Below are 25,969 nucleotides of genomic sequence, written 5' to 3'. Positions count from 1 at the left end.
TTGATGGGTATCTGAAAGTTAATTTTACTGTGATGCTGACGACTGCTGTGCCAATAAATATTGAAATGAAGCAGCCTACTGCTCGGTGCGTCACCGTTGCATTGTGGGAAATGTAGTATTGGTGCGTGTAAAAGATCTGCGGGCTGCCGGCTTGCTGCGGTCTGCGGGCCGGTTCTAATAATAAATCAAGATCATCCCAGGGGCCGTAAAAAACCTTCTCGCGGGCCGGATGTGGCCCGCGGGCCTTGACTCTGACATATGTGGCCTACAGGGTGAGGGCTCTGGGAGTGTGGTGCCAGGAAAATAACATCTCACTCAACATCAACAAAGCAGATGATTGTGGACTTCAGGAAACAGCAGAGGGAGCATCCCCCTATCCACATCGACGAGACCACAGTGGAGAAGGTGGAAAGCTTCAAGTTCCTCGGCATACACCGCCTGGTATGGCAACTTACGCAGGGTTCTCCAACCCCACATACGCAGGGTTCTCCAACGCATCACTGGGGGCAAACTACCTGCCCTCCAGGACATCTATAGCACCCGATGTCACAGGAAGTCTAAAAGATTATTTCAGGACAACAACCATCCAAGCCACTGCCTGTTCATCCCGCTATCATCCAGAAGGCAAGGTCAGTACAGGTGCATCAAAGCTGGGACAGAGACTGAAAAGCAGTTTCATCTGACTGTTAAATAGCCATCACTAAATAGCCACCACAACCTCTCACATTAGAGGCTGCTGCCTATATACATAGACTCACTGGCCACTTTAATAATGTTTACATATTTTGCATTACTCATCTCATATGTATATACTGTATTCGATCTTAGTCTATGCCGCTCTGACACTGCTAGACCCAAATATTTATATATTCTTAATTACATTACTTTACTTAGATTTGTGTGTATTGTTGTGAAATGGTTAGATATTACTTCTTAGATATTGCTGCACTGTTGGAGCTAGAAACACAAGCATTTCGCTACATCTGCTAAACACGTGCGGGTGACCAATAAAATGTGATTTGAAGAGTGTGCAAAGCTGTCAAGGCAGAGGGTGGTTACTTTGAAGAATCTCAAATCTCAAATATATTTTGATTTGTTTAATTAACACTTTTTTGGTTACTACATGATTCCATATGTGTTATTTCATAGTTGATGTCTTCCCTATTATTCTACAATGTAGAAAATAGTAAAAAATATAGACAAACCCTTGAATGAGTGGGTGTGTCCAATCTTTTGACTGGTACTATACATCTAATATGCTAAAGTAAGCTGTGTATGACCTGCAATTACTAGAGCGGTTGGTTGAATATGTTTATTTGCTAAAAGTGTGATTTTGTATTGTTGAACAAATGACATGCATGATATATTAAATCTACTACCCAGTCAACGAATGTTTCTGTTAATCAACACACAAAATCATTACGTTACACAGGAAAACAACTTGCATCGCAAACATTTCTTTCAAATAGACTATTTTTCCTCAGAATGAAAAGGCAGAGGCACATCCAGACACATCTTATTTTAGCACACTGAGAAAGACAACTGTCACTTTATTCTCAGTACATTACGCCCACGGGGTGAAATTCTCCTCGTATTCATGTGGAGGCGCCATTACATTATGGATTACATTTATTTATGCTGGAATATACAGAGTAAAGAATAGACCAGAAAGAGATTACAGAAAGATTAGCGTTTAACAATGTACATTTGGTAATATGAAGCAGATTATTTGACACACATACAGACAGGTTGTGAATACAAAAGGTTAGAAGGCATGGTAGTATGGATAATAATTTTTCACAATGCTAGTGCAATGTGCAGTGCGTGTTGAACCCTCCTTGAGCACCAGGACCTGAATAGGACCACTCCCCACCCAACAGAGGTGTATTCAGTGACATTTAATGTTCAAAACAGTGCATATAGAAATTTAAGGAATAAAACAAATGCTTCCGTGTCAAACATGACACACAATCTAACTGTCTGTTCTACAAAATATCTGAATGTTCCGAAACACAACTCCCTCCTGAACAGAGCCCTGATCCCCATGCCCTCCCCACCCAATAGACCTGGGTTCAAATAGGATTTTTTTCTGCAAATACTTTTCAGTGTTTGATTTAGCCTGACTGGAGTGCCAGATGGGCAGGGGTTTTACTTCTGGGACCATTCCATTGGTTCCAATGTGTCAGTTGTGCTTAATTGAGCTTGCCTGAAGCATTTGCAAGAAAACAAATAATATTTGAACCCAGATATGCACCCTTCGCCTCCCCCTCAGACGTCGGCATTGTTTGAGCCTAGCCCCCTTCCACCACACAGACACATGCAGACAAGCACACAGCAGCCCCCAACCATGAGCGTGCCCAGGAAGATGTATACCAGGGTGGTGGTCCAGAAGGCAAACAGATACAGGGTTTTGTTGCAGTGGAGAGCTTCTTCTTCATTATAGTTTGCAGGGAATATAGAGTAGATCCACACGTTGCCTGGAGATGGAGAGATAGAAGGGTGGGTGAAGAAATAGAAGGGAAGGCTGATAACCCTTTTGAATACATTATGGGCTGGTTTTGTGGGTTCCTGGGCACAAATTAAGTTAAGTCCTTGACTAAAAAAACATGCTTGTAAAGAGAGTCTTCATTGAGAGTGCTTCTTAGTCCAGGGAGGAGACTGGCCCTATATGTTCAGATTTTGTCAAACAACATACTCTGATCTCTGCTAGTTTAATCCTCCCAAAATCTTTATGTAGCTGTCACAGGTGTGCCAAATGCCCTTAATTACTGTGCATGCTTCTACCGATGTGCTATTGGTTGAATCATTGAGTAATGCGATTAACTCCCTATTTGTCCCTGCCCCTTTATAACATTTGCGTTAAGGATCTGATTAAAGTTCATGTGCTTTCCTTGCACTGAAACCTGTTTTTGTTTGATTTAATTATGTTTCTTGTTATATCCTCCCTCCATTTTGCTTGCTAAGCAAAAGATAACTTTGTTAATGGAAGCCGAAATTGGAAGAGAAATAAACTAACTTGTGAACCGATACCGGCTTCTGATTTTCCTGTCTTGTATTTCCACTCAAATCCAGTCTCAAAGAACCTGTGTTGCCTGTGGTAGAACTGTTATTCACAGCTCCCTATGGTCTTGGGCCCGATTCCGACCTGAATTAAGCTTGCAAAAATGGAATGTATCTGTTTTTTAATACACTTCTCTCTGTTTTCTGACCTGGTGTTTAAGCATGAGAATAGCATACTATTCAGACACTATTTATTTGGGGTTGAGGTTGAATAAATGAAGGTGTGGAGGTGTCTACAGCTACACAATATTCTGACCTTGACCTAATTCCCGCCACAATTTTATTTATTTAACTTTTAACTAGGCAAGTCAGTTAAGAACAAATTCTTATTTATAATGATGGCCTAGGAACAGTGGGTTAACTGCCTTGTTCAGTGGCAGAATTACAGATTTTTACCTCAGCTCGGGGATTCGATCCAGCAACCTTTCAGTTACTGTGCCAATGCTCTAGCCACTAGGCTACCTGCCACCCCATAAGCTTTAAGCTTAAGGAAACCATGGAAAAAGCATCTAATGTGTTTTTCCAGATAGAAATAACACCATTCTCCATGCACTGTATTGATAGGAGCTAGGTAAATTAGTAATCCATTTGGAAGGGAATTGTATTCAAGACACCTTTAAAGATATAGTTTACATTATAATCACTGGAGACAAATGTGAAACCAGACATATGGAGCAAACTGAAGCTTATCATTTTGAAGAATTTTAATTGTATGGCTTTTTAACTTGCAGGGATGGGAACTCTTGAATGTCTTAATTCTAGGGTACCCCAACTTTCTCTGTTTTCTATTTCTATGTTTAGCCACTCGGTATCAACCGTCAGGCCTAATAACACATATTCAACTGTAAATTTAATGTTAGTACTCTTCAGTTGGTATAGCCTACATTACCATTCCATTTAATTACATTGTTTCGTTTACCTTCATTTGATTCCTCTGTAAACGCCTCCACAAGGATCATTAGTAACAGTTGATAATACACATGACCAAAAGTATGTGGACACCTGCTCGTTAAACATCTCATTCCAAAATCATGGGCATTAATATGGATTTGGTCCCCCTTTGCCGCTATAGCAGCCTCCACTCTTTTGGGAAGACTTGATGTTGGAACATTGCTGCGGGGACTTGCTTCCATTCAGCCACAAGAACAAGTTTGCAGATGACACAACAGTAGTAGGCTTGATTACCAACAACGACGAGACAGCCTACAGGGAGGAGGTGAGAGCACTTGGCGATCTTATGCTTGTGTGCGGCTGCTCGGGAATGGAAACCCATTTCATTAAGCTCCTGACAAAGTTATTGTGCTGACATTGCTTCCAGAGGGAGTTTGCAACTCGGTAGTGAGTGTTGTCGGTCCTCAGTTGCAATCTTTACGCGCTTCAGCACTTGGAGGTCCCGTTCTGTAAGCTTGTGGGCCTACCACTTTGCGGCTGAGCCCTTGTTGCTCCTAGACGTTTCCACGTCACAATAACAGCACGTACAGTTGACCGAGGCAGCTCTAGCAGGGCAGAATTTTGACAAGCTGACTTGTTGGAAAGGTGGCATCCTACGTGCCACATTGAAAGCCACAGAGCTCTTCAGTAAGACCATTCAACTGCCAATGTTTTCTATTGAGATTGCATGGTTGTGTGCTTTGATTTTATACACCTGTCAGCAACGGGTGTGGCTGACATAGCCGAATCCACTCATTTGAAAGGGTGTCCACATACTTTGTGTGTATGTGTATATAATGAAATACGTGTAGGCTAATTGAATCCTTATGGAGCAGAGCACAGACTAAGCCGTAAACGTTTGAACCTGTCGCATGCCGCAATACTTGGCTGTGTCATCACAGTTCCATGGTTAGTGCAGGCAATAGACAAGGGTTGAGTCTATCATACACTGTTCTTCCTATTATAATTATATGTACAATAATAGTCCAACATTACCATGGGTTAAAGAACTGAACGTGGCAATTTTTCAGAATGAATCAAACCACCATTTTTCTTTCATGCGTATAGGCTCTCCAAACCTGTTTTATTATTATTCATAAATACATTCCTAACCCTAAATAATGACAAGATCAGAGTATTTTTAACTCTACCAGGTGGTGTTAAAACTAAGATGACTATTCATATATTTAGATGGCTTTCTTTCATTGATCCCTAATATTCTGAACCCTTTCTCTCGATATATTCTATTGAGTCTGTCGACAAAATAGGGAGCGGGAGGGTGGCCAATTCTAATGAAAGGTGCACTATTTAAAGGGATGGCTCAAGATAAATGTACCGAAAATGAAAACTCCACCAGAAAATATGTTGGCCAGCAAGTGGGAGGGTTTTCAGCAGTTGGGGGGGCGAGACCAAGTCAACTGTGCAAAGGTGTCATCAAGGCAAAGGGGGACTATTTGAAGAATCTATATTCTATATTTTTTTGTTTTAATAAAAATAAAACATTTGGTTACTACATGATTCCATATGTGTTGTTTTATAGTTTTGATGGCTTCACTATTATTCTACAACGTAGAAAATAGTAAAAAAAAGAAAAACCTTTGTAGGTGTTCTAAAACTTTGGACCGGTAGTGTATGTCCGAGTGAATGGACTGCTTATCCTTTAACATCACGCTGTGTGTGACTGCTGTCTTTCCATCGGCCCTATGCAGTTGTGTAGTGGTGCCTGTGGACTATTTTTATAATAATAATAATGTATTCTTTTTCTGTTTTTGCTCAATCTGATTGGGTGGGTCTGGCTCCCTAGTGGGTGGGCTTGTGTCCACCCAGGCCTACCCATGCCTATGCCCCTAATGCAAACAGGGCATAATGACTGAATTGCTGATAAAAAAATAGCATACTAAGACTTCGGTCTCGGTATACCTACACGACTTTGATAGGCATCAGTTGGGATTAAGAAGTTAGTATATACAATGCCCATTAAAAAAAACAAAAAAGTACGCTGGTATTACCATTGCTGTCCTTTTCAGCATCACATACCTGTAACACACTGAAGCCCTAGGTCCAATAGGTTCGCCAGTTTGCAAACATGTCTATAATAGATATAAAGACTGCAGGTATTAATGTTTTAAGAAAGGAGTGTGTATATTTGGCCTGGCAAAGCGGTTTTACGAGTTTACAGAATGGAATAATTATGAGTTTTTTACTCCGCTGCTCTAATTATGAGTCCTCACTGTCCGAGACTGAGTCAACACTAAGTACAAATGTATCCGACACTGAGACAAGACCACATTGACACCGGTATCAAGTACTACAGGAAAGAAAGGAAAGGTGTGCATAGGAAAGGCATACATTCTTAAATCGGGATCGGGCTCTTAAAGCATATCAACAATGGGCAATTCCACAAAATATTCTAACAAGCCTTTCATTACACAAGCACACAGTACTGTAACCAAGTTACAGCAAAGCAATCAAAATAAAACAGCTACTCTAGTAGTGTATATGTTCAGCCCTCTGACTGTTTGAGATTGTGGACAGGTGTCTTTTATACTGATAACAAGTTCAAACAGGTGCCATTAATACAGGTAACGAGTGGAGGACAGAGGAGCCTCTTAAAGAAGAAGTTACAGGTCTGTGAGAGACAGAAATATTGCTTGTTTGTAGGTGACCAAATAGTTATTTTCCAGTTACTTTAATTTGCAAATAAATTCATTAAAAATCCTACAATGTGATTTTCTGGATTTTATTTTCTAATTTTGTCTGTCATAGTTGAAATGTACCTATGATGAAAAATACAGGCCTCTCTCATCTTTTTATGTGGGAGAACTTGCACAATTGATGGCTGACTAAATACTTTTTTTTGCCCCACTGTATGTGCTGCATGATGTGACTTTAGGCTACTGATGATTTGAGAAAGTAAAAGAAATCTTACACTCTGTTCCTAGCCTCAGTCTGCACAAGCTGTTATGTCATCAAGTGATCATATTTTCACCAATCACTATTCTCAATTTAATCTTGTCTTTACTAATATGTCAAATGAGTGTAGATTTAGAATGGCCCATTATCAAATGGGCAGGGACAGGGGCAGGGGGTAAAAATACATGTCATCCGTAAGCACTTGAATAGTGAAGGCCACTTTTCCTCCTGTTGGTTTTCCACTCATGTGGGGTAACCTACTCCAGTTATTTCAGTCCACACATCAACCACTGTTTAAGGAGCATGCAGTCTCTCTCTGCGCGACAGGCAATATTCAGCCCAAACTCTGTATGCCATGGGCTCTCTGACACTGTTCCTGCAGCTACCCAGTATTTCATTTGGGAAACCATACCAGCTCTACTGGCAGTACTGCTACTACCAGCAGTACTACACCTGCACCTGTCAACGACACAAGTTGTTCTACTTCCATGAGCACATCCAATGCTAGCTAGCATCAGTACTTCTACATTTGTTGTTAGCCCAGCTAGCATGGACACTGACAGTTGTGAATCTGATGCAGCCGAAAAGCAACTGCCCCCTGACCCGGGAAAGCACCGAACAACAGACGTTGGACCATCGAAGAGGCGCCAATATGATGAGAACTACATTGATTTGGGCTTCACTTATATTGGGAGTAGTGCCTTTCCTCAGCCACAGTGAGTTATATGAAACCTTCACTCTTGCACAGACTTTGAGAAATAAGCTACGGGAGTATTTTGTGGAAGAACCAAGACGCTTTAGAGTAGTAAGAAATGTATAAAAGCAACAGATACCATTAATAAGAAGTGGCTAGAAGCGTCTTATATGGTGAGCTACCGAGTGGCTAAGACAGGCAAGCCCCATACTATTGTGGAGGACTTCATTCTTCCTGCTGCTGCGGATATGGCTGGGACAATGCTGGGGGAAAAGGCAAAAAAATATATACAGACAATGCCTTCATCAAACAACACTGTTTCATGATGCATGGCAGGAGACGTTTTGAAACAATTACTGCTTTGCATACAAGCCAGTGAATTCTATGCATTACTGCTGGATGAGTCAACAGACGTGGCAGGCCTGGCACAGCTCCTGGCATATGTCCGTTAACATTTATGGGAGGTCAATTAAGGAAGACATCCTCTTCTGTAAACCACTGGAAACCAGGACAGCAGGAGAGGATATTTTTTAAGTACTGGACAGCTTTGTGACATCAAATGAACTTTGGTGGTCAAGATGTGTTGGTATCTGTACTGATGGCGCAAAAGCCATGACAGGGAGACATAGTGGAGTGGAGTTGCTCCCAACTCCACTTGGGTACACTGCAGCATCCACCGAGAGGCTCTTGCTGCCAAGGGAATGCCTGACAGCTTGAAAAACGTTTTAGACACAACAGTGAAAATGGTTAACTTTGTTAAAGCAAGGCCCCTGAATTCTTATGTATTTTCTGCGCTATGCAATGATATGTACAGTGAACATGTAACGCTTTTGCTGGTTATCAAGGTGCAAAGTATTGACACGTCTTTTAGAATTGAGGGACGAGCTTAAAGTTTTCTTTACTGACCATAATTTTCACTTATCTGACCGCTTTCATGATGACGCGTTTCGCACATGACTGGCCTATCTGGGTGATGTTTTTTCTCACCTAATAATCTGAATCTAGGATTATAGGGACTCTTCAGCTATATTCAATGTGCGGGACTAAATTGAGGCTATGATTAAGAAGTTGGAGCTCTTCTCTGTCTGCATGAACAAGGACAACACATGTCTTTCCATCATTGTATGATTTTGTGTGTGCAAATGAACTCAAGCTTACGGACAATGTCAAATGTGATATAGCAAAGCACCTGAGTGAGTTGGGTGCGCAATTAAGCAGGTCATTTTCCAAAACGGATGACACAAACAATTGAATTCATTATCCCTTTCATGCCCTGCCTCAAGTCCATTTATTGATATCTGAACAAGAGTGCCTCATATTATTATTTGTGCCCTGGTCTTATAAGAGCTCTTTATCACTTCCCATGAGCCGGGTTGTGAGACAAACTCACACTCATTCTTATGTTGAATAAATGTATCGTATAGTATGTGTGTGGCAGGTTTACAATGATGGCAAAAAAAAGTAGAGTACGCTGACCCTGGTGCTAGAGGGGGTACGCAGCTGGAGGTTGAATGTTTGAAGGGGTACGGGACTATAAAAACTTTGGGAACCACTGGGTGAGAACAATTATGTACCAAAGATATCATAAATTATGTTTTGAAATGCATGCGTAATATGCAGTAGGCTTTTTTGCATAACAGCACACTCATTATTTTAATTCAGGTTTTTTTATAGCTTGGGCTCATATAAAGGCCTATGCGCATGTATAAGCTCTAATATACATATGGGTGTTTTGAATTAATCATCAACTGAGAAAGTGCTGTCCATTTTGTTGTGTTTGGCTTTGAAACAATATCCACAATATCCACGTTTTCCACTCAGTTTAAACCTGTTGAACTTCTCTCTTCAAATTCATCACACAGGATCTGATGGAGGGACAATAGAGCCCTGAGTACCAGGCCATTAGCGACCTGATGGAGGGACAAGAGAGCCCTGAGTACCAGCCCATTAGGACCTGATGGAGGGACAATAGAGCCCTGAGTACCAGGCCTTTAGGACCTGATGATCGTTACCAAGTTTGGTAGTACCAACTCATGTCCAGAGTGCATAAGAGCAGATTACCGTGACTCAATGGTCACGTGGAATTTTACTGCAGTCAAGACTGCCGATGTGTCGGTAATATGGCAAGGGAGAGGGTCAGAGTCCAAGATTGGAGCCACCCAGTTACCTCATTGATCCTCAGAGGCTTGTGACTTGGAATACTTGGTCCTTGTCACGTTCTGACCATAGTTCTGTTATTTTATTATTTGTTTTAGTATGGTCAGGGCGTCAGTTGGGGTGGGCAGTCTGTTTGTTTTTCTATGTTGGTTTTTGTGTTCGGCCTAGTATGGTTCTCAATCAGAGGCAGGTGTCGTTAGTTGTCTCTGATTGAGAATCATACTTAGGTAGCCTGGGTTTTACTTTTGGTTTGTGGGTGTTTGTTTCCGTGTGAGTGTTTGGGCCACACGGTACTGTTTCGGTTTTTGTTTGGTTCACATCATTTATTGTTTTGAATTTCAGTGTTCAGTTCGTTTCAATTAAAAATCATCATGAACACTTACCACGCTGCGCTTTGGTCCGATCCTTACTCCTCCTCAGATGAAGAGTTGGAAAAGCCTTACAGTCCTTCCTTTTTATACAGTGCATTTGGAAAGTATTTAGACCCCGTGAGTTTTTGCACATTCTGTTGTGTTACAGCCTTATTCTAAAATGGACTTTTTTTCAAATCAAATCAATACATAATACCCCATATTGACAAAGTGAAAACGGGTTTTTAGACATTTTTGCAAAGTTATTCAAAATAAAAAACAAATACTTTATCTACATAACGTACCAGTCAAAAGTTTGGACTCACCTACTTTTACTATTTTCTACATTGTAGAATAATAGTGAAGACATAAAAACTATGCATTCCAGGTGACTACCTCATGACATTCTGCAGCATTGAAGGTCCCAAGGACACAGTGGCCTCCATCATTCTTTTTTTACCCCCTTTTCTCCCCAATTTCGTGGTATCCAATTGTTTTAGTAGCTACTATCTTGTCTCATCGCAACAACTCCGTACGGGCTCGGGAGAGACGAAGGTTGAAAGGCATGCGGAAGTCAGCCACACCAATGTGTCGGAGGAAACACCTGGCAACCTCTGTCGCGGCCGGTTATGACAGAGCCTCTGATGGCACAGCTAGCGCTGCAGTACAGCGCTCTTAACCACTGCGCCACCCGGGAGGCGGCCTCCATCATTTTTAAATGTTTGGAACCATCAAGACCCTTCCTAGAGCTGGCCGCCCAGCCAAACCGAGCAATCGGGGGAAAAGGACCATGGACAGGGAGGTGACCAAGAACCCGATGGTCACTCTGACAGAGCTCCAGAGTTCTTCTGAGAGAAACTTAAAGAAGGACAACCATCTCTGCAGCACTCCACCAATCAGGCTTTATGGTATGGTGGCCAGATGGCAGGGTGGCAAGTAAAAGGCACATGACAAGCCACTGAGTTTGCCAAAAGGTACCTAAAGCCTATCAGACCATGAGAAACAAGATTCTCTGATATGATGAAACCAAGACTGAACTCTTTAGCCAGAAGGCCAAACCTCATATCTGGCACAGTGAAGCATGGTGGTGGCACCATCATGCTGTGGGGATGTTTTTCAGCAGCAGGGACTGGGAAACTAGTCAGGATCGAGGGAAAGATGAACAGAGCAAAGTACAGAAAGATCGTTGATGAAAACCTGCTCCAGAGCGCTCAGGATCTCAAACTCGGGCAAAGGTTCACCTTCCAACAGGACAATGACCCTAAGCACACAGCCAGGACAAAGCAGGAGTGGCTTAGGCACAAGTCTCTGAATGTCCTTGAGTGGCCAAGCCAGAGCCCGGACTTGAACACGATCGAACATCATTGGAGAGACCTGAAAATACCTGTGCAGTGACGGTCCCCAGCCCAGACAGAACATGAGAGGATCTGTCGAGAAGAATGGGAAAAACTCCCCAAATACAGGTGTGCCAAGCTTGTAGCTTTATACGCAAGAAATCTCAAAGCTGTAATCACTGCCAAAGGTACTTCAACAAAGTCCTGAGTAAAGGTTCTGAATATTTAGGTAAATGTGATATTTCAGTTTTTCTTCATCTGTATTTGCTTTGGAAAGGAAAGGGCTTATCTCAAATGGACAGATTTTTGACGGAGTAATCCCATCTCAAACCACACCTCGAAACCAACTCCCATTTGAATTCATTCAGAGAGGAAGAGGCAAAGCGAGAGGATTTACTTCGCCTAAAAATCTGTCTGTGTGAGATGAGACCTTTTCTGTATGGAGGTCTATGAGAGAGTGTCAAATTACATCAGGCTTATTTGATCAGATAGAAGTTTAATAATGTTTAGGCTGTTACCAATGTTACCATATCGTGATATAAGTTGTACCAGGTATTCCGGTAACTATCTGACCCCTCACTGCCCCCCCTGCCTTCAATCATTGAGGACATGTATTTTCATTGTTAGAGTGGTCACGCGACTTTCTTGCCAATAAAATAGATACTTTTTTACTCAGTCATGGCCGCTAGCATTTCTTATCTTATTGGTGACAGGGGGGCAGTATTGAGTAGCTTGGATGAATAAGGTGCCCAGAGTAAACTGCCTGTTACTCTGTCCCAGATGCTAATATATGCATATTATTAGTAGTATTGGATAGAAAACACTCTGAAGTTTCTACAATTGTTTGAATGATGTCTGTGAGAATAACAGAATAACAGAACTCATATGGCAGGCGAAAACCTGAGAAAAATCCAACCAGGAAGTGGGAAATATAATGCTTGTCGTTTTTTAACCCAGCCCCTATTGTAGATACAGTGGGATATTGGTTATGTTGCACTTCCTACGGCTTCCACTAGATGTCAACAGTCTTTAGAACGTTGTTTGAGGCTTCTACTGTAAAGTGGGACCGAATGAGAAAGGAATGAGTCAGAGGTCTGTCAGCAGTCACATGCATTTGACATACATGAGAGATATCTCCCATTCCTTTGCTTTTCTGAAGACAAAGGAATTCTCCGGTTGGAATATTACTGAAGATGCATGTTAAAAACATCCGAAAGATTGATTCCATACATCGTTTGACAAGTTTCTACGGGCTGTAACGGAACCTTTTGAACTTTTCGTCGGAAGTTCGGCTGGACCTGAACACGCTTTTGAATTTGTTTACCAAACGCCCTAACAAAAGAAGCTATTTGGACATAATCGAACAAAACAAACATTTATTGTGGAACTGTGATTACTGGGAGTGCATTCTGATGAAGATCATCAAAGGTAAGTGTTGACTACCCAATATGGAGAATATCTTTTTGGCTGCTTTGTTGTCTGAACGCTGTTCTCAGGTTATTGCATGGTTTTCTTTTTCCGTAAAGTTCTTTTGAAATCTGACACAGCGGTTGCATTAATGAACCAAATCTAAAACAATGCCAAATCAGTAAGTGCAATAGCCCTTTAAGTACCTACAACTTCCCTTTTTACATCTCACTGTTGTTCACAACATTTACAACCACTCTCATTATCTTTTCTCACCCGCTATGAACCAGCAGAAGAGGAATAGTGACACTAGAGAGTTCCAGGCGGTACAAAGGCTGCTGAGAGGGCTCTGCTGCTCCCCCTCATCCTGTTCCTTGGTGCAGGGTAGGCAGGACAGGACAGCCAGGGCCAGGGCAAACACCCCCGTCACCACCAGGTAGATGGGGATATAGCGCTGCTGGGGGCAGTTCTCCAGGAACATACCACCTAGTAGGGAGAAGGTGTATGGGTGTCAGAAAGTAGGCTAAACAAAGGTGTAACTAACATTACATCTGCGTGTGATAATAAAAATAATTAATAGTATATGATACTTACCTATTGCGATCTGGGCGACTGGCAAGGCAGTCATGATGAGTTTGGATATGACTGAAGGCACAGAGGAACACGGCAGACAATCACAAGTTATCTTTCAATGTTTCTGCATTCATGATGATGTGGCAAGTTACAATTAGCTTTTTGAAAGGTCTATATCTTGAAAACTTGAATCCTGACATGCAAAACATTTTGGAACTGTACCTACTGTGGATTAATGAAAAAAATACCAAAAATATAGTTTTTGGGTGTATTATTCCTTCCAGTGGTGTACAGTGGCTAGCCACTTATCAACAAGCTACCTCAAAACACCAGGCAGAGAAAATAAGACTACAGTTGCATCAGATAAAACATGTGGTCACATATAATGGCACAGAGGAACTATGAAAAAAAACTGCTAACACCCACACACATACACCATATATTCACACATAAGACAACACAAAAACACAGTTTAAAAACACGGCTTGAAAACTGTATGTAGGGTAGCATACCAAGCACAGGAGTACTTGGTTTGGGCGCTTGACGCATGTTCTGCAGTAGAGTCCCGTCTTCCATTTCTGCTGATACTCACTGATCTGCAGAGTGAGTCAGACAGTGAGCTGTTAGAGTCTAGAGTTCATCATAATCATCATCATTTAACTGTGTTGAAGAGCGTCTGGAGTAAATTATTTATGTTGCAAAACGTTTTTCAATACTATCCAACTAATGAATACACTCCTGGTAGTCCCTCCTTGTTTCATTGTTTTCTTCCGTTTGGTGCCAAATGAACACGACCCGGTTGACATGTATCCATCCACAGTCAAAAGCTGCTGGGTTCATAAACGGAAGTTGTAGTGTATTTTAATTTTATGGTTTCCATGCGTTGCCATTCCAATCTGAATAGTATGCTAAGTATTTGACATGAGCTGCACATCTATGAATGACAAATTCTTCCATGCTCTAAAGTGGAGTGAAGTCCACATGGTTCCGTCCAACTTCTTGCAGACACTTATTTTTTTTAAGAGAGACATGACTGAACTACAACTTCCATTTAAGAACAAAATGGAACTCAATGTTTGGAGCAGTGGAGGCTGCTGAGGGGAAGACGGCTCATAATAATGGCTGGAACGGAGCAAATGGAATGACATCAATGTATTTAATACCATTCCACCTATTCCGCTCCAGCCATTACCTCAAAACCGTCCACCTAAATTAAGGTGCCACCAACCTCCTTTGGTTTGGAGGTTGGTGGGAGATGCAGTTCAGAAATGACAGAAAGTAGCATACAAAAGCTAAATTTAATTTAATGAACATTAAATGTATTTCAATATCATTGAAATATATAGGTCTATGAAGCCTACACTGTATTTATCTTTTAATAGGCTTAAAGTGTGACCAATTTGGTCGCATAATGCTGACCAAATATTTTGCCATGTGACTTGCAGTTTATTTTGGGAGCACGATATGACCCCCCAAAAAACAATCCTCTAAAAATGTCAATGTGTTACAATATTTGCTGCAAGACAGGCTGCTGCAACCAAGTGTTTTGATCTATGTCCAATTGCAATATCTGGTTGAAAAATCACAATTAAGAGTTTTTGCCCGGGTTTCCCAAAAGCATTTTATGGCTAAGTTCATCATTAGAACCTTTGTAGGAGCATCATTAAATCTCTGCGTTGTTCCCCAAAACTATTTATATTAATGTTGCACTTGAAAACGCTCGCAATCTAACACCTGCCTTAGACCACTCATAGAACAGCTAAGTGTGTCGTTAGATAATTTTTGTGCCCTTACGCGTCACTTTATACACCCTGCTAAACTTAGAATCACATGGATTATCTGTCTCTCCAGCGGCAGATTGGTCATCTGGCAATTCTGGAAAATGCCAGATGGGCTGGACCATTTTTTAGTCCGGTGGGCTGGTTGAAATTGACACACAAAAATATTTGTTTATATACTCACGTTCAAATTCAAATGCGGTATCCGCAAAGATTCCTGCTCCGACTCATCAATTACAGCCAAGTTCATGGATCGTAAAAAAAAATTGAAAATGTGCCTATAAACGTAGAAAGAGCACATTCTACATTGTCACCTCACTTAAAACGTGCCATTTTTTTGGCAGCTAAAACAACGATTTGGTCAAACAGTAAAGGGCACTATCTTCAACTTCATGCCCTGCCCCGTGACTGTTTCACTGGGACCGGATGCTTTAATGAGCAAGCCCCCCTTATTCTTGTAAGACAAGTGGAGATAAAATGTAAGATTAATCTCTTGTGAAGTTTAATGACTTTACTTACAAATGTTTTTTTTATAAGACAGACAAATATTGGATAAAATATCCGGACTGCACTTAATGGGTACTAAATTAGCCTACCTACTTAAAAATATTTATCTGTATTCATTTTCAAATGTTCAAAACTTACAAATTGACATTTCTTCTGTAAAATTGGAACAACAGTGATATATGGTGAAAAAGACAGAATAGCATTGTCTTCTCATACAATATTTGGAAACAAATGGTCTGAAGTATACATATACTGCACACTATAGACTATAACATTATGAAAAGTTAGTATTGATAATAATTTAACAATATTTATTTATTGCCATTTGCATTCTGTATAGACATGGCATAGGGTTTCACACAAGTCTGTTAAAATCCATTTAGTCAGTTTTATTTAGAAATTCTTTAGTAAGTAATACTTAAAGTCTACTTGTCTATGTTTAATAATGATTTAAATAAAATATGGGGGGAATGGTGTTGCACATGTCAGCATTAATATCCGCACTATGAAGAGATTTGATGTAAAGTCCCTCTTTTTAACTCATCTGCATATACATTTTTTTCTTTATTTGTTTTTCCTTTCCAATACATACAAGTTGTTTTTAATTAATTAAAAAAATATATATAATATTGGAGTGGAATATAAATAATAACATTGGAATATAACATTTAATAACAATAAATGAAGTAACTCTCTGCTATTACACAATTCTAATTTGTACCTGTAAGTCACAAATAAAGCTATCCCCAGTCAAATCGGAGCACAACTAGTGAGCCCAACTCCTGCACTGCTTACATCTAATCCAGTCCCCACCTGTGACTGAAAACAGGGGGAGAGAGAGATGCCAATTGAAAAGCTCTCTCTTAAAAACGTAGAATTATTTGATCAGCCAAATAATCATTATCGATTAGTATAACAGAGAAATTGCGCTAAAATCTAAAATTAGAAACTTAACATACCCATTTGTATATAAACAAATATTTTTGTGTGTCAATTTCAACCAGCCCACCCAAAATGTAAAGTGTTGTTCCCGTATTTCATGAGCTCAAATAAAAGATCCCAAAAATGTTCCATATGCACAAAAAGCTTATTTCTCTATAATGTTGTGCACAAATATGCTTACATTCCTGTTAGTGAGCATTTCTCCTTTGCTAAAATAATACATCCACCTGACAGGTGTAGTATATCAAGAAGTTTGATATACTGGCGTATCCCTGCAGAATGCTGTGGTAGCCATGCAGATTAACCGCATGATCATTACATAGGTGCACCTTGTGCTGGGGACAATAAAAGGCCACTCTGAAATGTGCAGTTTTGTCAAACAGCACAATTCCCCTCAAGTTGAGGGAGCGTGCAATTGGCATGTTGACTGCAGGAATGCCCACCAGAGCTTTTGACAGATAATTTAATGTTATTTTCTCTACCATAAGCCACCTCCAACGTCGTTTTAGAAAATTTGACAATATATCCAACCGGCCACACAACCGCATACCACATGTAACAACGCCAGCCCAGGACCTCCACATCCGGCATCTTCATCCTACGGGATCGTCTGAGACTAGCCACCCGGACAGCTGATGAAACTATGGCATTGCACAATAAAAGAATGTCTGCACAAACTGTCAGAAACCGTCTCAAGGAAGCTCATCTGCATGCTCGTCATCCTCACCAGGGTCTTGACCTGACTGCAGTTCGCCATCGTAGCCGACTTCAGTGGGAAAATGCTCACCTTCAAGGGACACTGGCATGCTGGAAAAGTGTGCTCTTCACAGATGAATCCCAGTTTCAACTGTACCGAGCAGATGGCAGACAGCGTAGTGTGTATGGTGTCATGTGGGCGAGCAGTTTGTTGATGTCAATATTGTAAAACAGAGTGCCCCATGGTGGGGTTATGGTATGGGAAGGCATAGGCTACGGACAACGAACACAATTGCATTTTATCGATTGCAATTTGAATGCACAGAGATACCGTGATGAGATCCTGAGGCCCATTGTCGTGCCATTCATCCGCCGCCATCACCTCATGTTTCAGCATGATAATGCATGGCCCCATGTCTGAAACTGAAAATGTCCCAGTTCTTCCACGGCCAGCAAACTCACCAGACATGTCACCCATTGAGCATGTTAGGGATGCTCTGGATCGACGTGTACAACAGCGTGTTCCAGTTCCCACCAATATCCAGGAACTTCGAACAGCCATTGAAGAGGAGCGGGACAACATTCCACAGGCCACAATCAATAGCCTGATCAACTCTATGCGAAGGAGATGTGTCGTGCTGCTTGAGTCAAATGGTGGTCACACCAGATACTGACTGGTTTTCTGATCCACGCTCCTACCTTTATTTTTAAGGTATCTGTGACCATCAGATGCATATCTGTATTCCCAGTCTTGTGAAATCCATAGCCTAATGATTTATTTAAATTGACCGATTTCCTTATATGAACTGTAACTCAGTAAAATCTTTGACATTTTTGCATGTTGCGTTTATATTTTTGTTCAGTGTACATTGAGACAAATTACAGACAGTAGCCTACAAGTAGCAAAACATAATGAACTTGATTGAAATTGGCCTATAGCCTACTGTTTATATTTTAATGCAGCCATCTCTGTAGTTGTAGTCAACTTTGTTCTGAAGTTATCGGCATCCCCCAACCATACACACACCATTTCCACACACACACTACTAAGACACAGGCAATACTGTTGACACAACATTTGCAGTACAGTACAGCATTTCTCAACCATTTTTGTACCAGTACTGGTGAGACATGGTCCTCCTCTTTTTTTTACCAGCTCATGCTTAAAACAAATACAATATGTAAAAATACCACTGCAGATTAAACTCACCACTATACCTTTGCCTCTACTCTAGCCATTGTGTTTGCCTCCCTGTTATGCTGTCTGTCTCTGCATCTTCTCTGCTGTTACTCTGTGCTTCTTCTTGTTCTGTCTGTCGACTTAAGCCTTATAGATTATAAAATCCAAGCTAACAATTTAGGCTATATTGCAAATTAGTGCCTGTCACATTTGTTCTTTTGAATCAACAACTACCCCAAGTGTTAATTAGGGTAGTAGGGGGTAACTAGCCCCCTGGGGTAACAAAAAATGTCCTCCGTGTCATCACAACTTTTTGAGATATTTCAACAAAACGATTTTGTGGTAACGTGATCTAAATTTTTTTAAATTCAGAAAAAGTTGTAGATATATTCCAATTAAAGTTAGATCTATATATATATTTTAAATATACAAGTAGGAAAGCCTTACGATAAATAATTAACTTGTTTAAAGAGAAACATTTGGATCATTTTTTAATAAAGTAGTATTATGTTGGATGAGTGTGTTGGGGGCAATCTGCCCCTCCCCTACTAGGGGGTAACTGGCCCCTGGGGGCTAGTTACCCCTTTATGCTAATGAATTTATTTCTACCTGTCATTTAGACAATGACTAGCCCAGTTAGTGCTACTTCATGCTAACTTGCTAGCTAGCAACTTCACTAGCAGTAAATGCTAGTTAGCTAGATTAAGTTGCTAGGTGTACTAGCTAGCAACCTTACTACAGGATCGTCTGAGGTAAAATACATAAATGTTGTAAATGTTTCCACTGGTGACTGATATCTTTATAGTTAATGTAACTTTATAGCCTTTTAGCTATTTTACAGAGCATTTTATGTTATATAGCTAGCCAACAAAGTGTTAAACAAATATTTGAGATTCTTCAAAGTAGCCAGCCTATGCCTTGATGACAGCTTTGCACACTCTTGGCATTTTCCTAACCAGCTTCATCACCTGGGATGCAACCTCTTGGGGCTAGGGGGCAGAATTTTCACTTTTGGATAAATAGCGTGCCAAATTTCAACTTCCTGCTACTCATGCCAAGAATATAAGATATGCATATTATTCATAGATTTGGATAGAAAACACTGAAGTTTCTAAAACTGTTTTAATCATGTCTGTGAGTATAACATAACTTATGTAGCAGGCAAAACCCTGAGGCTAACTGTTCAGAATATTATTTTTTCCCCTATCTCTGTTCCCTGAGTTGTCATTGTCCATGGATATTTCTTAGGAACCTGTTTTCAGTTCCTACCACTTCCACTGGATGTCACCAGTCTTTGGAATTTGGTTGAGGTTATTCCTTTGTGCAATGAAGAAGTAGGCCAACTAGGAACTGGGTACACTGTTGAGAGTTGCGCAAGACGTAAAAAGTATCGCTGGTTTGTTTTCCTTCCTTTATTGAACACAGAATGACCTGTCTACAATGTGATAGATTAACGTTTAAAAATACTTAAAAGTTGTATTACAAAAGTAGTTTGAAATATTTTGGCAAAGTTTATAGGCAACCTTTGAAATATTTTGTAGTGACGTTGCGTTTTTTTGTAAGCTGTTTTTTTCTGGATCAAATGCGCTTTATAAATTGACATTTTGGATATATACGGACAGAATTAATCGAACAAAAGGACCAATTGTGATGTTTATGGGACATATTGGAGTGCCAACAAAAGAAGATCGTCAAAGGTAATGTGTTTTATATTTTATATCAGTGTTTTGTGTAGCGCCTGCAGGGTTGAAATATGCTAACCCCTTTGTTTACTGCTGGTGCATATGGTGCAGGCTATCAGATAATAGCTTCTTATGCTTTCACCGAAAAGCATTTTTTAAATCTGACATGTTGGCTGGATTCACAACGAGTGCAGCTTTAATTGAGTATCTTAGATGTGTGATTTAATGAAAGTTTGAATTTTATAGTATTTTATTTGAATCTGGCGCTCTGCATTCTCCCTGGCAATTGGCCAATTGAGACATTTGCGTCCCGCCTATCCCTAACAGGTGTTCCTTATTAAAAGTTAATTTGTGGAATTTCTTTCCTTCTCAATGCATTTGAGCCAATCAGTTGTGTTGGTAAAAGACCAATTCCATATTATGGCAAGAACAGCTCAAATAAGCACAGAGAAACGATAGTCCATCATTATTTTAAGACATGAAGGTCAGCCAATCTTGAAAGTTTCTTCAAGTACAGTCCAAAAACCATCAAGCGCTATGATGAAACTGGCTCTCATGAGGACCACCACAAGGAAAGGAAGACCCAGAGTTACCTCTGCTGCAGAGGATAAGTTCATTAGAGTAACCAGCCTCAGAAATTGCAGCCCAAATAAATGCTTCACAGTGTTCAAGTAACAAACACATCTCAACATCAACTGTTCAGAGGAGACTGTGTGAAGCAGGCCTTCGTGGTCGAATTGCTGCAAAGAAACCACTACTAAAGGACACCAATAAGAATAAAAGACTTGCTTGGGCCAAGAAACACAAGCAATGGACATTAGACCTGTGGAAATCTGTCCTTTGGTCTGATAAGTCCAAATTTGAGATTTTTGGTTCCAACTGCCGTCTTTGTGAGACACAGAGTAGGTGAATGGATGCTCTCCACATGTGTGGTTCCCACCGTGAAGCATGGAGGAGGAGGTGTGATGGTGTAGGGTGCTTTGCTGGTGACACTGACTGTGATTTATTTAGAATTCAAGGCACACTTAACCTGCATGGCTACCACTGCATTCTGCAGCGATACGCCATCCCATCTGGTTTGCGCTTAGTTCCACTATCATTTGTTTTTAAACAGGACAATGACCCAACACACCTCCAGGCTGTGTAAGGGCCATTTGACCAAGAAGGAGAGTGATGGAGTGCTGCATCAGATGACCTGGCCTCCACAATCACCCGACCAACTGAGATGGTTTGGGATGAGTTGGACTGCAGAGTGAAGGAAAAGCAGCCAACAAGTGCTCAGCATATGTGGAAACTACTTCAAGACTTTTGGAAAAGCATTCCAGGTGAAGATGGTTGAGAGAATGCCAAGAGTGTGCACAGCTGTCATCAAGACAAATAATCTCTAATATAAAATATATCTTATATATCTTATTATTTTAAAAAGAATTACACTGTTTTCTCCCCAATTTCGTGGTATCCAATTGGTAGTTAGTCTTGTCTTATTGCTGGAACTCCCATACGGACTCGGGAGAGGTGAAGGTCGAGAGCTGTGTGTCCTCCGAAACACAACCCAACCAAGCCGCACTGCTTCTTGACACAATGCCCACTTAACCCAGAAGCCAGCTGCACCAATGTGTCGGAGGAAACACCGTGCCCCTGGCAACCGTGTCAGCATTCACTGCGCCTGACCCGTCAAAGGAGTCACTAGTGCACAATGGGAAAAGAACATCCCTGCCGGCCAAACCCTTCCCTAACCCGGACGACACTGGGCCAATTGTGCGCCACCCCATGGGTCTCCCGGTCGCAGCCGGCTGCGACAGAGCCTGGATTTGAACCCAGAATCTCTAGTGGCACACTGCGCCACTCGGGAGGCCATATAAAATATATTTTGATTTGTTTAACACTTTTTTGCTTAATATATGATTCCATATGTGTTATTTCATAGTTTTGTCATCCTACAATGTAGAAAATAGTACAAATAAAGAAACCCCTTGAATGAGTAGGTGTGTCCAATCCTTTGACTGGTACTGCATTTCATGATGTGTAGCCTGATCCGAAAGCAGCTCTCCCTTACTTTCGATCCTATCAGAATCAACACATGCTCCAACGATGCAATTAGCAACCGTTCTCTCTGCTTGGTGTATTGTTACATTTTCGACTGTTGTCGGAAAGATGCATCGTTAAAACACTTGTAAGCATGAATTTCATCACTATCGGGAAACAGGTGTGGTGATACTGATGATTTGTCGGCAGAGAGGCGCCATATGGATGGTGCGATGCAATTGCGTAGTCGAATTGAGCTCTGTACTACAACGTTGTGCACCTCTTAAATGCTGAAACAATGCAGAGGGCTCCATAAGATTATTTTATTTTATTTAACTAGGCAAGTCAATTATTAACAACAAATTCTTATTTATGATTGGTTGACGGTAGGTGAGGGGTGGGAGGTCCTGTATAACACAAACACACTTCCTTGACAGCTTCCTTCGCAACAGCTCTCTGGTGCACTGCAAAGTATGAATGCCCTTACTTCTGCAGTGGCCATATCACCATTAATGCTGCACGGCCAATGCAGACATTGGATTGACCATGTAGAGCCTTTTAGCTAGTTGCCAACAACTGTTGTTCCTGACGCAACCACTAGATGTAGCTGTCGACCTACTCCATCGAGCCACAGCGGCAGAAACTTAAACAAAGCAGCTGTGGTGACAAATTATCGGTATCATAACACCGGGCCCTGTTCTGTTTGACCACAAGGGAAAACTCTGGGAACAAATGGCCTAACACATGCTGCATGGACAGAACCCCTGTTAACCCAATTACCTAGTAAATCTGAAAAGGCATGACTCCACATCTGAGGCTAACAATGCAGCAGTCAGCCTCATAGTAAAAGCCAAGGATATCTGGTTTAAGCCTGCACGAGTTCAGTGGCTGAGCCTTGTGCTGCTCTAAGAGGGTAAGAATGTCTCTGAGTAAAGAGTAGTAGAATAAGTACTAGAACAGGGTTGTATAACATAATTTATTGAACCTTTATTTAACTAGGCAAGTCGGTTAAGAACAAATTCTTATTTTCAATTATGGCCTAGGAACAGTGGGTTAACTGCCTTGTTCAGGGGCAGAATTAAAGATTTTTACCTTGTCAGCTCAGGGATTTGATCTACCAACCTTGCAGGTTACTGGCCCAACGCTCTAAGCACTAGGCTACCTGCCGCCCCAAAGAGGAGAATGTATGGAGAAACTTCTTCAGTTTAAGATTTCAACCACATTCCATAATCCAACATTATGTTACATTATGTGGCCTCCAAGGCCATATTTCAATGGTCATTGCTTACAGTATTCTCTGCATGGGCCTCTTTCCATTGTGTACAGAATTGTCCAGGTAAAAATGTGTTTTTATATATATATATATCAGCTGGTGTGTGGTGTGTGTGTGTGATAATATCATAGCTGTGGTTGGTTGATCCCCCATTCTCCAAACGAAGCTACAAGTAGTTTTAACTTCAGATCAAGCTCTGGATCAAATTTTACACAGAATCCAGATCTTGCTGTGAAATTGGCACTCCTCCAGCAGAGGATTACAATCTCACATCACCAATCACATGCTTTTTGCATTTCCTTTGGTCTTGTGAAATAGAGCAGCCACTCACTCACCATTTGACTAATATTCTGTAGTTAAGAATACAAAATTATGGATATGGTGATGGCCTAAACTGGCCTAACAATGTATTTGTTAAGGATTGATATTATTTACAATATTGATCAAATCAAACATCAAATCAAATTAATAGTCAGTAAACTATCTGTGAACAATATTACAAATGTATCACTTGCTGTTACAACATTATCCCCCTACAAACCATCCTGATATCGCAAGCTTACATTCTGTTTCGCTACAGGAACGTGTAGCGTAACAGAATGCAAACTCGCGAGAACAGGGTGGTTCGTACGACGCTAACAACAGGTGAGGCACACCTGGAAAAACCTATATTTATCGGGTGTTAAGAATGGGGACTTTCGATTTATTTTACAAACGCTACATTGTTGCTTGACATTCCAAGCAAATAAAGGTGCGCTTTTCTGCAGCAATTATAAAACAGAGTAGGCCTACCAGTTGCTGACCATAATCTGGGGTCTATTCATTCTGCGAAACAGTTGCAAAATGTTTTGCAACTAAAACCAATACGTTTATATTGGACGGTAGGTACTCCCCGTTCCGTTCGCTTCCATTTAAGAACCGTTTTGCAACAGAATTGGCGGAATGAATACACCCATAGTATTTTCTTAGTTCGCAAAGAGTTTACAGTATCCGAAAATAATATTTTACCTGTCGGTCGTAGTTGTGACAGTGTACAATCACCAGTGAATGCGATGGTCTCATAAAAGCAGAGACCGATGAATGTAGATTAGAGGCTAAATTAAAGTTAAGACAAAAAGTAGACTGAGAAGATTCAGCAAATTCAATTCTGTAAACTTCCTCCCTCTTTCTCCGTTGCTCCGCTGGGGTGGAGTGGAGTGACGGAGGGAGGGACCATCCCAGCAGGTCACGCTGTTGCTGAACATACCGTAACCCCGCACAGTGATATGAACGAGTTTGAGGATCAAAACAGCAATGTATCATGGGAAAATTGTGACCAACTGATCTATAGATATAAATGAGTAATAATTTATTGGGAAATATGATTTGTCGATCAGTCAGTCGGCTAATCCCTGCAGTCGTTTTGATGTTCTCGAACACGGCCAATGGGCGTAAACCGGAAGTCGAAGAGAGAGGTAGGTCTACACATGCACGGACAGCAAGTCTGACAACTTCTGCTGTTTCGAGGGAACGTGACAGTAGCTAGGTTTTCATCCAATTGGCGACTGATTTTCATGCAAATATTCAAAAATCTGCATAAAGAAAATATGCGCATTTTACCACCAGTGGTGTGTTTCTACCAGACGGAACAAAACGGAGTTTTCATGTTGGCCTAACGCATACAAATCTAAAGTTCAATGTGTTTCCATCGCATTTTCATAGTAGTGTGTGGTGTTTCATAGCATTAAATAGCAAATGTGTCTACTCTAGCCAACAGCTCACAGATACAAGGCCAATTAAAGGTTAGATAAATAGTTTTAAATAAATGTTAAATAAAAAATAAAACATTATGAGATTATTATGGATAAATGCAATAACACTTTTATTTGTCAAATGGTAGTCAAGCATCAATCATCATGTCACCAGAATAAGACCCTCAATATTTATTAAAAGGAGCATCAAGCTCATCAACTTGCATTGCTCCTTTCCAATAAATATTGAGGGTCTTATTCTTTTGACATGATGATTGATGCCATTTGACAAATAAAAGTGTTATTGCTCTTATCCATAATAATCTCATAATGTAGACTATTTTTTACAACCCTGGGAGAATTATATATTTTTTTGCAGTGAAAGTATACAACAAATTATAATTTTGTCTCAGGAACAGAATATAAATATATAATATTTATATATATATATATATATATATATATAATATTTATTTTGTCAGCATCTCTTGAGAAAATGTTTTCACTGTTTTGGAGTTATTGCGTTTTCTCCCCGGTTCGTAAACGAAGCCAACAACTGTACCTGTGTTAGATTACTAAGGCACTAATTATATCAATGTATTTAGTCTTCTGGTGCAACAAGTTATGACAGAAGAGAAGCTGCATGTATCAAGCTATAGTTGACAACCAAATGTCAAATTATAATATGGCCTACCAAATGTTGGATATCAGGTGAGAAAGTAGCCAGTAGTAAATTAT

The 25,969-nt window shown here is 40.6% G+C and overlaps 1 protein-coding gene across 1 annotated transcript; it reads right to left on the bottom strand.

Annotated features, from left to right (window-relative positions):
* Positions 1 to 1,297: 1,297 nt before the first annotated feature.
* Positions 1,298 to 24,724, bottom strand: LOC135514682 (transmembrane protein 272-like). Its single transcript, XM_064938188.1, has 5 exons — positions 24,510 to 24,724; positions 13,931 to 14,014; positions 13,440 to 13,490; positions 13,122 to 13,331; positions 1,298 to 2,477 (listed from the first exon to the last, which is right to left on the bottom strand). Exons 2-5 carry the CDS (start codon positions 13,992 to 13,994, stop codon positions 2,269 to 2,271), a joined length of 534 nt encoding a protein of 177 aa, XP_064794260.1. The 5' UTR covers positions 13,995 to 14,014; positions 24,510 to 24,724; the 3' UTR covers positions 1,298 to 2,268.
* Between the last annotated feature and the right edge of the window lie 1,245 nt (positions 24,725 to 25,969).

Source organism: Oncorhynchus masou, chromosome 26 (assembly GCF_036934945.1).
Source record: "Oncorhynchus masou masou isolate Uvic2021 chromosome 26, UVic_Omas_1.1, whole genome shotgun sequence".
NCBI classification, from domain to species: domain Eukaryota; kingdom Metazoa; phylum Chordata; class Actinopteri; order Salmoniformes; family Salmonidae; genus Oncorhynchus; species Oncorhynchus masou.
Note: the sequence above shows the minus strand (reverse complement) of the source record. Positions and strands in the feature narration are given on the sequence as shown.

Coding starts and splice junctions, on each gene's coding strand:
- LOC135514682 (XM_064938188.1), bottom strand. CDS start 13,994: ATGGAAGACGGGACTCTACTGCAGAACATGCGTCAAGCGCCCAAACCA. Junction 13,332..13,439: donor AGTCGCCCAGATCGCAATAG/GTAAGTATCATA, acceptor TCTCCCTACTAG/GTGGTATGTTCCTGGAGAAC. Junction 2,478..13,121: donor CTTCTGCTGGTTCATAGCGG/GTGAGAAAAGAT, acceptor CTCCATCTCCAG/GCAACGTGTGGATCTACTCT.